Raw genomic sequence first — 12,355 nt, forward strand, 5'->3', positions numbered from 1 at the left:
GCCAGACATGGGGACTTCCGCTCTGGATTACAGTGACCTTGACCTCCAACAAAACAAGTTATACCCAACCAACCCTTCAACAAGGATCACGATAACAAGCTAATATAGTAGTCACTGATTTCATTTTGTTCCTATACTCGTCATGCATCTTTATTTTCCATAATAAGACTCAAACATATGCCACAGAGCAAGGGACTTTTTTATAGACCTCATCACTCTTTGTGTGCCAAAGCTAAACACACTGTCAGGAGACCATGGCTGCAAACTGCCAGTTGATTAGTTTGATGTTTTACTGGTGGAAAATAATTGGAGTGAGCACAAGTCATATTTTCTAGCCCCAGGCACAGGCTTACCTTTCCAGAAAGGAATGCAATCATTAGCTTTGAAAGTCATTTATCTTGTGAATCCATGTGCTTCGCTCTGACAAAGTAATGATGTACTCTTACTACACTGCACTGCGCTGTGTGCGGAAAGAAAAGTGAGAAGAAAAACAGTTTAATCGCTAACACTCCCAACGTAAACCTCTTGTTTAATGTAAAAGGTTGTGAATAAATCACACTGTCGTTCAAGCAGAATTCAGTTTATATCAGCTACTCAGGTTTTATCAACCCCAAAAATCACATTGATCGATATTTCATGTCAGTAGTAGATTATATGAAAGATGTTACTTTATTTTGCGAGCAGGAACCAAAATGTGTTCCGGCTAACTTTTGTGTGTAAAAAATGAGCAAATATTTAGTTAGAGTTAATCATGTTACAAAGTGGAGGCTGCTTTGTGTTATTGATAATTCATCATGGATGTCCCCTTTGGTAAAACGTGAAAGCAATAATAACAAGTCAAATATCTTTTCTTTTCATATGTCGTAGTAGGGTCTACATTTACAGTAAAACCTGAATGGATTCAAGCTAAGAACCGACCCCCATTCAATCAGGAAGGTCTAATATTGAAATTCCGTGAACTGTAAAGATTAATCTTGACTATGTCCAACGCAGCTTTGCACATCCAGTAGCAACAATTTGAATTTTGAAGTAAATGTCACGGCTGCCGAGGTGAGCCGTGTGGAGTTGGAAAAAGGACCCAAGAGCAAGCAGTGTATGAAAAGATTAGTGGAGTTTATTTACAAGGTGTCAGTGGCAGGAACAGAAAACGAATAATGAGACAAACTAACGGAAACCTAAACTGGGAAAACTAAAGAGCAACTAGAAATCCACAGGACACGGGGTGAAAGGCAGAGAGACGCAGACTGACGGAGGATACAAAAACGCAGAGAGACACAGATGAATGCAGAAAAGCGCGGACTTACATGGAGTAATACAGACGAACCGGCAACAGGCAGGAGAACACACAGGGCTTAAATACACACACACCAGTAATCAGGGGATAAGAGACAGGAGGGCAACACAGCTGGGAGAAATCAGAGCTGACGGGACAGGGGAAATGTAAACTGAACACACTCACATCAGACATGAACCTTCAGAATAAAACAGGAAATTAACAGACAGAGAACCAGACAGGACACTGAACTTGACAGTCCGAAAAGGCCCAGACGGACAAGGTCAGGGGGCCGACCCGGAGGCCAAAACAGTTCAGTTCCGGGGGCCGACTGTGTGAAAGGCAGCGGCAGTGGGGCAGGTCCGGAGGCCGGCCACGCAGTAGGCAGTGGTGTGGAAACAGTTCTGGGGGCCGACCGTGCAGACGGCAACAGCGGCGTGGAAACAGCTCTGGGGGCCGACCGTGAGGACGGCAACAGCGGCGTGGAAACAAGTCCGGAGGCCGGCCACGTGGAAGGTAGTGGCGGCGTTCAGGAGGGCGTCCACGGTGGCGGAGATGCCCAACAAGCGGCCTGGCAGATGACCGACGATGTGGAGGTGGTAGTAGGGGACCTGAAGGCTGCGTGGCCCCTGCAGCCCCAGGCGAAGCGGAAGCCGGACCAGACGAAGCCGATGAGGACGCTGAAGCAGAAGCCGGACCAGACGAAGCCGATGAGGACGCTGAAGCAGAAGCCGGACCAGACGAAGCCGGACCAGACGACGAGGATGAGGACGCTGAAGCAGAAGCCGGACCAGACGAAGCCGGACCAGACGACGAGGATGAAGACGCGGAGGCTGGACCAGACGACGAAGATGAAGCAGAGGCTGGACCAGACGACGAAGATGAAGCAGAGGCTGGACCAGACGACGAAGATGAAGCAGAGGCTGGACCAGACGACGAAGATGAAGCAGAGGCTGGACCGGATGAAGCCAAAGCAGACGCTGGACCAGGCGACGAGGATGAAGCCAAAGCAGATGCTGAAACCGGACCAGGCGAGGCCGAAGACTCTGAGGCCGCAGCAGGCGAGGGTGATGAGACTGCAGCTGGTGATGAGACTGCAGCTGGTGATGAGACTGCAGCTGGTGGCTGGACGGGCTCCTCGGGCCCCCCAGCTGACGAGGCAGATGGCTGGACGGGCTCCTCGGGCCCCCCAGCAAAAACAGTCTCAGAACCAGTGGGCACTGGAGCCCCTGGCACACACAGAACAGAACCAGCAGGTGCGGAGACCTCTGGCAGGAACACAACAGAACCAGCAGGCACCCGGGCCTCTGGCAGGAACGCAACAGGACCAGCAGGCACACGGGCCTCTGGCAGGCACAGGACAGGACCAGCAGGCACACGGGCCTCTGGCAGGCACAGGACAGGACCAGCAGGTGCGGAGACCTCTGGCAGAGACAGAACAGAACCAGCAGGCGCAGGGACCTCTGGCAGAAACAGAACAGAACCAGCAGGCACAGTGGCCCCTGGCAAACACATAGCAGACTTCAGCTGCCCAGAGCGTTGACTCTGCTCAGGCAGTGACAGCTGGGTGCAGTCCTCAGCTGGCTTCTTGACCTCCAGGGATCCAGAATCAGCTGGGGGCTGAACCCCGGCCTCTGGGGAGGCCCTGGAGTGTGTCGCAGTCTCAGAACTGGCCAGCTTTTGAGGACTGTTGACAGTATTGTTAGATTTGTCTCTCTGCTTGTAGTGGATGGGCGAGGAGCAGTGTCTTTCGGGTAGAATTGACTTGTATGGTTTTACAGGTGGAACAACTGACACAGGATGCAGGGCTGGTGGCTGCTGAACAGGAGGCTGAACTGAGGGTGACTGACATAGTGGTTGTGATGACAACGGTGGTGGAATTAGAGACTGAGCTTGAGGCCGCGGGGCTAACTGAGCTTGAGGCCGCGGGGCTAACTGAGCTTGAGGCCGCGGGGCTAACTGAGCTTGAGGCCGCGGGGCTAACTGAGCTTGAGGCCGCGGTTCAAATGAATAAACAGTCCTAGTATTATCAGAGCTGGTGTTAATGGTCTCTGGGTTATATGTCACAGTTTTAGCAGACCCTGGGTTGGCTGACACGGGTTTAACAGTTTCAGAAGAACAACAGCCCTTTGCTTTCACTGAAGTCTTAAAAATGCCAACCTGGGAGAGATCGGTTACCACGAAGGTACAGTGGGGCAAAAAAGTATTTAGTCAGCCACCGATTGTGCAAGTTCCCCCACCTAAAATGATGACAGAGGTCAGTAATTTGCACCAGAGGTACACTTCAACTGTGAGAGACAGAATGTGAAAAAAAAAAAAAAAATCCATGAATCCACATGGTAGGATTTGTAAAGAATTTATTCGTAAATCAGGGTGGAAAATAAGTATTTGGTCAATAACAAAAATACAACCCAATACTTTGTAACATAACCTTTGTTGGCAATAACAGAGGTCAAACGTTTACTATAGGTCTTTACCAGGTTTGCACACACAGTAGCTGGTATTTTGGCCCATTCCTCCATGCAGATCTTCTCGAGAGCAGTGATGTTTTGGGGCTGTCGCCGAGCAACACGGACTTTCAACTCCCGCCACAGATTTTCTATGGGGTTGAGGTCTGGAGACTGGCTAGGCCACTCCAGGACTTTCAAATGCTTCTTACGGAGCCACTCCTTTGTTGCCCGGGCGGTGTGTTTTGGATCATTGTCATGTTGGAAGACCCAGCCTCGTTTCATCTTCAAAGTTCTCACTGATGGAAGGAGGTTTTGGCTCAAAATCTCACGATACATGGCCCCATTCATTCTGTCCTTAACACGGATCAGTCGTCCTGTCCCCTTGGCAGAAAAACAGCCCCATAGCATGATGTTTCCACCCCCATGCTTCACAGTAGGTATGGTGTTCTTGGGATGCAACTCAGTATTCGTCTTCCTCCAAACACGACGAGTTGAGTTTATACCAAAAAGTTCTACTTTGGTTTCATCTGACCACATGACATTCTCCCAATCCTCTGCTGTATCATCCATGTGCTCTCTGGCAAACTTCAGACGGGCCTGGACATGCACTGGCTTCAGCAGCGGAACACGTCTGGCACTGCGGGATTTGATTCCCTGCCGTTGTAGTGTGTTACTGATGGTGACCTTTGTTACTTTGGTCCCAGCTCTCTGCAGGTCATTCACCAGGTCCCCCCGTGTGGTTCTGGGATCTTTGCTCACCGTTCTCATGATCATTTTGACCCCACGGGATGAGATCTTGCGTGGAGCCCCAGATCGAGGGAGATTATCAGTGGTCTTGTATGTCTTCCATTTTCTGATGATTGCTCCCACAGTTGATTTTTTCACACCAAGCTGCTTGCCTATTGTAGATTCACTCTTCCCAGTCTGGTGCAGGTCTACAATACTTTTCCTGGTGTCCTTCGAAAGCTCTTTGGTCTTGGCCATGGCGGAGTTTGGAGTCTGACTGTTTGAGGCTGTGGACAGGTGTCTTTTATACAGATGATGAGTTCAAACAGGTGCCATTCATACAGGTAACGAGTGGGGGACAGAAAAGCTTCTTACAGAAGACGTTACAGGTCTGTGAGAGCCAGAGATTTTCCTTGTTTGAGGTGACCAAATACTTATTTTCCACCCTGATTTACGAATAAATTCTTTACAAATCCTACCATGTGAATTCATGGATTTTTTTTTTCACATTCTGTCTCTCACAGTTGAAGTGTACCTCTGGTGCAAATTACTGACCTCTGTCATCATTTTAAGTGGGGGAACTTGCACAATCGGTGGCTGACTAAATACTTTTTTGCCCCACTGTAGGTAGGCTTAGCGAATTAGCTCCCACTGACACACCCCGAACAATCCCGGAAGAAAAAGTCTTAAGGTCCGAATTGGAACTGTTATCCTTCCTACTCACCTCAGTCGGCCGCTCTGATATCCTGGGGTCCGACTGTGGCGAGGGGCGTCGACGGCGTGAGTGCTGATCCCCATTTGAAGGCTGGATCGACGGGCCGGGCAGGACACTCTCCGTCGGGTCGGGGAGTGAAGCATGAGTTGCAGGGTGGGTGGTAGCAAGGGGGAGAAGATGAAGCTCGTTCAGAACAAAATTCTGTGTGAGCGGGTGAAGTGAGCTGAGCAACCAGGGGAGACCAGAAAGTAAGCGCTGTAGCCGAACAGCTATGCTTTGGCGGAATTCTCTCCCCTCATGCTCCAGCCATAGGTTAATTAATTTGTCCACTGAGTACATAATGTCCTCCCGGAGCTCCTCGGGCGGGTTGACTGCTGCTGGGTCCATAGTGGCCGGTTCGTACTGTCACGGCTGCCGAGGCGAGCCGTGTGGAGTTGGAAAAAGGACCCAAGAGCAAGCAGTGTATGAAAAGATTAGTGGAGTTTATTTACAAAGTGTCAGTGGCAGGAACAGAAAACGAATAATGAGACAAACTAACGGAAACCTAAACTGGGAAAACTAAAGAGCAACTAGAAATCCACAGGACACGGGGTGAAAGGCAGAGAGACGCAGACTGACGGAGGATACAAAAACGCAGAGACACACAGATGAATGCAGAAAAGCGCGGACTTACATGGAGTAATACAGACGAACCGGCAACAGGCAGGAGAACACACAGGGCTTAAATACACACACCAGTAATCAGGGGATAAGAGACAGGAGGGCAACACAGCTGGGAGAAATCAGAGCTGACGGGACAGGGGAAATGTAAACTGAACACACTCACATCAGACATGAACCTTCAGAATAAAACAGGAAATTAACAGACAGAGAACCAGACAGGACACTGAACTTGACAGGCAGACTCATGAGCAGACACAATAACACCATGGACAGACAGAGGGAACACAGAGAAGTGGGAGCAGGCAGGCAAAGAACAGAAACCTAACAAATGGCAAAATAACAACAGAATACACACTCGGAATGAACAAAAGCATAAGGAAACACAAACACTGAGTCCTCAGACTCAGGACCATGACAGTAAATTTCATTTGCATTTTGGAGCAAATCTTGGGTCTGATGATGTGATGATGATCTTGGGGCTGTTGTAGCAACAGCGTTGGGAAAAAAAAAAAAAAAAGACCCAGCGGCTGAAAGTCAATAAAAAAAGTCATGACTGCTGCCTTCATTTTAGTTTGTGGATGTGCAGCGCATCCAAAAACCACATGCAAAAGACCCCAAAAAATTACAGCTGAATACTTCGCAAATGTTTATGTGTTTATTTTTCAGGACCTGCAGATTCAAACCCACGGATGCAGGAGCAGACAAACTTCCCTCTTTTTGCCACCTTGCATTTCCATGCGGCCTATCTCCCTTTTTTTGTGGTGATTTTGTGTCTTTTCATTTTTATGCACTTCGACTTTTTTTTATTGATTTATGGTCCTTTGCAGTCCTGTCACAGTAGTGCATACATACAAATCGTGAGCACAAATAAGAGTCTTATTTCAGTTGGTGTACCTTGAGGGCTGAACATAATTATTCCTAATGAAAAAAAAAAGAAAAAGAAAAGAAAAGGATCATCTAAGGACAAAAGTGGATCATACACGGCAACACACCCTCCTATCTCCCGCACGCACCTCTGCACACACACAGGCACATGTTTAATCTATATGCTGGCATTAAGAACAAGTCACATCACATCTACACATCAGCCAAGAGCAGTGGTGACCTGAACTTTTACAAAAACAAATGCTGAGAGAAGAGAAAAGGGGAATTTGAAGCTCTGTTCAAACATAATATCTAAACTACTGCAGCAAACAACACGATCACAAGCATGAAACTGGGAAGTCATTATTTCAAATGATTTGTGACAGGAGCTTCTTTACCTGAAGCTAAGGCAGAGTAATGGCATTTTAGGAATAAAAAGATTACAAGTGCCAATGTAGTCCATGGTAACAAAACAAAACAAAACAAAGGCACTCATTTGAATGTTCTTCACTTAATGTTTCCACTTTGACTGGCCAAACGTAAAACTCTCGAGGGGCCGAGGAGCTCCTTTGGCAGTTAATCCTGTTTTCTGAACGTCTTTTACAACTTAAGGAGCAGAAATATGGATGAGGTGCTTCGCTTCAGGCCAGAGGAGTGCTTGATCCAGGATAAGAGACACGTTTTCGTCCTGGGAGGAAACGTGTTAACCCCTTCGAACCCTAAGGTAATGATACGTGATACTGAAGGTGCTGAACTTAGACTTTCACTTGCAGAGTGACGGTGGTGAGTATTCCTCGGACACTTTCTACTTAACCTTGTTTCCTGATGAGAATGCGTTAAGAGAGACTAAATACCGCTTGGTCAGGTTGTCTGTATTCACTTATATTTGGTCCTAACTAGAGATGGCACGATACCACTTTTTAATGTACGATACCGATTCCAATATTATAAATTTGGATATCTGCTGATACCGATATGAATCCGATATAGCGTATTTTGTAATCAATAAAACTGTTTTTATAAATATCTTGCTGCATTTTGTATAAGTTCATACTCAAGTTTTAAAAAACAAGAGACTGAAGCTATTCTGTTATACCTGTATGCGAAAAATGCACTCCACCCAAAACATTTTATAGTTCAGCAACATTGATCAATCTAATAAATTTAAACCTACACCATCCTCCCTATTCTGGTATTTTAAAGAGTACTTACCTACCTAACTAATAGGGTTGCAAACTCCCAGCAAAAATATTAGGGAACCACCCCCCACCCTTAATCGATGTAATCAACTTTAATTTAATGCAAGTGTAAAACAAATGCACATAAATCAATTATTTTTCTACAATATTTAAATAGATTCAACATCTTTCTTCAACAGAATTGCAGACTGCACAGATGGTACCTTCCCAAAGGAAAAAGTACTATAGTTTACTAGGGTGTATATTACACTTATTAGTTACTATATACAATAATGGATTTCTATACATTTAATCAGGTGGCCACTTTTGTTGTAAGATTCAGATAATTATTTATTCAAATTTTTTAAATGACATAACAAAGAAAAGTATTTCTTTGTGCCCCCCTTTCCCTGTTAATGCCCACCCTGGCCCCCACAAAACTTTGCTAGACCCGCCCCTGCACAGTTACCAGCTGTCAGCTATGTAGAAAAGGATCCTGGTGTTATTTGTCTCTCAGAAACAGTTCATAAGTTCCATTCAACTCATTCGTGTCACCTAAAAGGTAAACCTGTTTCTCCATCACCTGTTCAGCTCTGATGATTCAGTAAGGACATCTCCTGGTTTCATCTTCATGTTTCCCTCTCACCAGATGTCCAAACGGACATCATGACCAGCAGCTTTTACAGCTGTGGCTCCAGCAAACCTCAGCTGATACTAGAAAGTAATATTAAATACATTCTAACAACAGCTTATCACGCTTAAACGTGCTGCTGTTGTTTATCCGATGGTCTTCTCTTTCTAGCGTAAACTGGGCGATAAACAAACAAGAAAGACGGGACTTGCAGCAGAAAAGCCGATCAGCTGATCGTTGATCAGTTTCATGTTTGAAGTAATAACAGGAGAGGAAGGGGGAGTGAATGAGAGAAGTAGATGCAACTGCGCAGCAAAGACAAAAATAACTCCAGCTTTGTGTCTATTTTTTAATTCTAGTTGAAGTCCGGGACAAATTGCTTCCTTTTCACCTCAATATGGAACTCTGATGGCCAGTCCAGCTGTGGCTCAATATATCAGTTGTTAAGCTTAACGTGGAAATACTATGCAAACATCCAGGGATGAACTTAGACACTTGCTTTACTTCTCTGGGAGAGTTTTCGCCGAGATAAAATGCCGCGGTTAGGAAGCATGTAGCGAGGCTCCAAATGCTCCAACAGACCGTGGACAGGTCCTGCAGACAACAGCCACTCTATCACCTGACACATACTGCTCCGATGCGCCGAGCTGGGTTACGCCAAGTAGCGCGTTTTGTGAGGTGATTTTGTGATGCTTCGGATCATTACATTTTTTATTTCTCTCCGATATCTGATCCAGTAATTTAGGTCAGTATCAGACCGATACCGATACGTAATATCGGATCGTTACATCTCTAGTCCTATCTAACAAAAATGTGAGACATACCCCTATAGCCATTTAATGTAAGTATAATTATTCCTATTGCTATGATGATTACCTTTCTATATGGTATCTGCCATCATTATTGGGAAGAACTATTATTTCTTTAATGACTTAAAGTGCACACATATGCATGAGAAATTCAAAGGGGTTAGACAGTCATGCATTAACTGTAACAGTTTACTAATGGGATTAGTTTCTTAGAAAGAAAGTCTCAACTAAAAAGGAGTTAAAATTTCCAGAATTAAGAAATATCAAGGTTAACGCAACCCCTAAAAAGGGTTTCAACTTTTCCCCCAAAAGGAAAATGACCAAGATTTTATTAAAATATTTTTATTATTTATTAAGGGGTTTAATTTACTTGCAAAAATCAAAATAACAGCAAAACATTTATAGAAACTCATTGCCATAACTATATGCAGACCAATCATGCGGTGGCGTGTAGTCACCCCCCCCCACAAGTGCCCCTAAAGTGGCCTTATTTACATGTTGTGTCTTATCTAAAATTAAGTGATGGGCCAGACCAGAGTCAACTTAGTCAATGAGATTCATGAAAAAGAAGAACGTCTATAGCTAAGAGGTGAGGCTAGCAACTAATGTACTACACATGACATCACCCACTAGTGGAAAACACAGCAACTGCAGAGAAGTATAATATACCTTTAGTTCACATGCTAATGCAAGTCATACTTTACAATATGGAGTCATTAACATTGAAAATAGAATGTTGCAGGCCTTTATTAATATACTACAGGTGTTTAAAACAAACAAACAACTCCCTGAATCTCAGAGGATGAGGTGGAAGGAGTTCATGTAAGTTCTCAGTAGTTGTTTGCTGTAGTGTTGCTGTTCCTAAACCCACTGGAACTTAACTCCCCTTAAACAGGTAAAGCCAACTGCATGATTTAAAAACAAAAAAACAAAAACACAAGCAGTGTACAGGAATTTGCATAAAGAGAGCTGCATGCTTCATACCACTTTTGTTTTATTTCTGTTCCATCCTGACAAACACATAATGCCAATCAAGGCAGAGCGTACGGTAAACACACAAATCAAGGGGAAATTCCAGGACTGTATGCACTGCAAAAATACATGTGAATGATAAAACTAAGCTGACAAATGCGGCCCAATGCTCCAGTGAATCTCTAAGGGGCTGAATGGCATGGGAATGAGCTTTTAGCAGAGACACCGGGGGTGGAAGAAAGGAGTCTCATTGCAAAAGAGTTGAATTACCATATCACTGAGGAGCAAATACAAAGCTCCTTGAGAGCAGCGGGGGATCCATCATCCAGTGAAGAGCGGTGTTGAAATGTGGATATTTCTGAGCGCTCAGACACCATACACTGGTAATAAGCAGTGGGGGTGATCACGCAGTTGTTTGAAGCTCACATTAAACATACTAAAAAACATGTGAAACGAAGAAAAAAAAAGAATTTTCTTGCCAATCTTTGTAAAATATGAGCTGCCTGTAAACAAATTAACATGAATTAAAGGCTTATAAATGAGAGCAAACAGTATGATTCTATTAAATGCTAAAGAGATTAGAAGCCCAAGTTTCCTCGAGCCATACAGTAGCCCAGTTTGTTTTCGTTCCCCAGGAAAGACATGAAGCCCACATAGGCCTCGATTTGAATGGGCTGGTTAAGGACCAGCACGCCATTGGCTTTCCCGGGAATCGGCTTCAAGGTGTGGACTTTCTGTGCTGCATCCTTCAGCTGTTCACGAAACTTTTCGACCTGTGGACCAGAGAACAGGAAAATCAGAAATACAGAGAATTCAGAGCACTTTGCTGTCTGCACACTTTTTTGCTTTGTGGTTTTTCGTTTATATCACCAAACACCCAAATCCTGCTTTTTTTTTTTTTACTACAAAGGACTATATGTAGCTTTTTAAGGACAGAAAAAAGTCATTTATTAGATTGAAAGATGCTGAAAACTTGCCTAATAGATTTCAGTTTGTTCCTGTAAATCAGGAGTCTTCCTTACACATAAAGGTTGGTCATGGAGTTCCACAGGGTTCAATGCTGAGACTCATGCGTTTTTACAATATACATGCTTCTCTAAGATAATATTACAAAATGTATCATAAATTGTCAAAGCTATGCAGATAATATCCAGTTATGTTTAGAAATTAAGCCAGATGACAAATCAATTGATTAAACTCTGGACATGTCTTAATGAATTTTCTAAACTAAGCTTCTTCTATTTCTCCCTAAAAAGAAACCCTCAGGAACATAATCCCTGCTTTCTTTTTATCTGACCAGTATCAATACTGATCCTGTTACATATCCTATCTCAGAGTGACACTGGGACTAACTAGCTCATGTATTTGTTACTTCTAGGCTGAACGATTAGTTATGTCTATAACTTCTGTTCCCTGAAGGAGAGGAACGAGGTACAACACATAAGTATGGGATATCACGCCCTCGCGTGTCCTGGCTGAAGAAACCTTTATTCACGCCTTTACGGCAGATGACGTGTGATGACACGCGCAAGGCCCCGCCCGCACATATAGCCGCTGCCATCACCGTCATCCCTCAGTTCGATAGCCGCTCTTCACCGAGCCAACTGCTCAGTGGGGCCACCCTGTGTTGTACCTCGTTCCTCTCCTTCAGGGAACAGAAGTTATAGACATAACTAATCGTTCCCTTTCAGTCGATTCACTCGGTACAACACATAAGTATGGGACCTATATACACGCCCCGCAGAGCAGCCACCGAACCGGAACGGGACCACCACATCCTTAGTGAGTGGTAGACCCAGCAGAAAGGACAGCATGAGCCACCGAAGGGGCTGTAACGTCCAACCGATAAAACCGCACAAAAGTGTGCGGCGACGCCCAATTAGCCGCTGCACAAATATCAGCCACAGGCACCCCTCTAAAAAGAGCCCATGAGGTCGCCATCCCCCTGGTGGAATGAGCTCCCACCCCGTGGGGCAACGCAAAACCTCCGGTGCTGTATGCCAGCGAGATAGCTTCTACAATCCAGTGGGACAGCCTCTGTCTGGACAGAGCTCTACCCCTATTCGGATTAGCG

The 12,355-nt window shown here is 45.1% G+C and overlaps 1 protein-coding gene across 1 annotated transcript in view; it reads right to left on the reverse strand.

Annotated features, from left to right (window-relative positions):
* Nucleotides 1-10,040: 10,040 nt before the first annotated feature.
* Nucleotides 10,041-12,355, reverse strand: part of tprg1 (tumor protein p63 regulated 1) — a 30,890-nt gene continuing 28,575 nt past the window's right edge. Inside the window, exon 6 of the mRNA XM_082523229.1 lies at nt 10,041-11,054. Within this exon, the coding sequence (XP_082379355.1) occupies nt 10,860-11,054 (195 nt within the window). The 3' untranslated portion in view covers nt 10,041-10,859. The remainder of the gene's footprint in view (nt 11,055-12,355) is intronic.

This window comes from Aulonocara stuartgranti (genome assembly GCF_965226115.1).
Source record: "Aulonocara stuartgranti genome assembly, chromosome: 23".
Classification (NCBI taxonomy): domain Eukaryota; kingdom Metazoa; phylum Chordata; class Actinopteri; order Cichliformes; family Cichlidae; genus Aulonocara; species Aulonocara stuartgranti.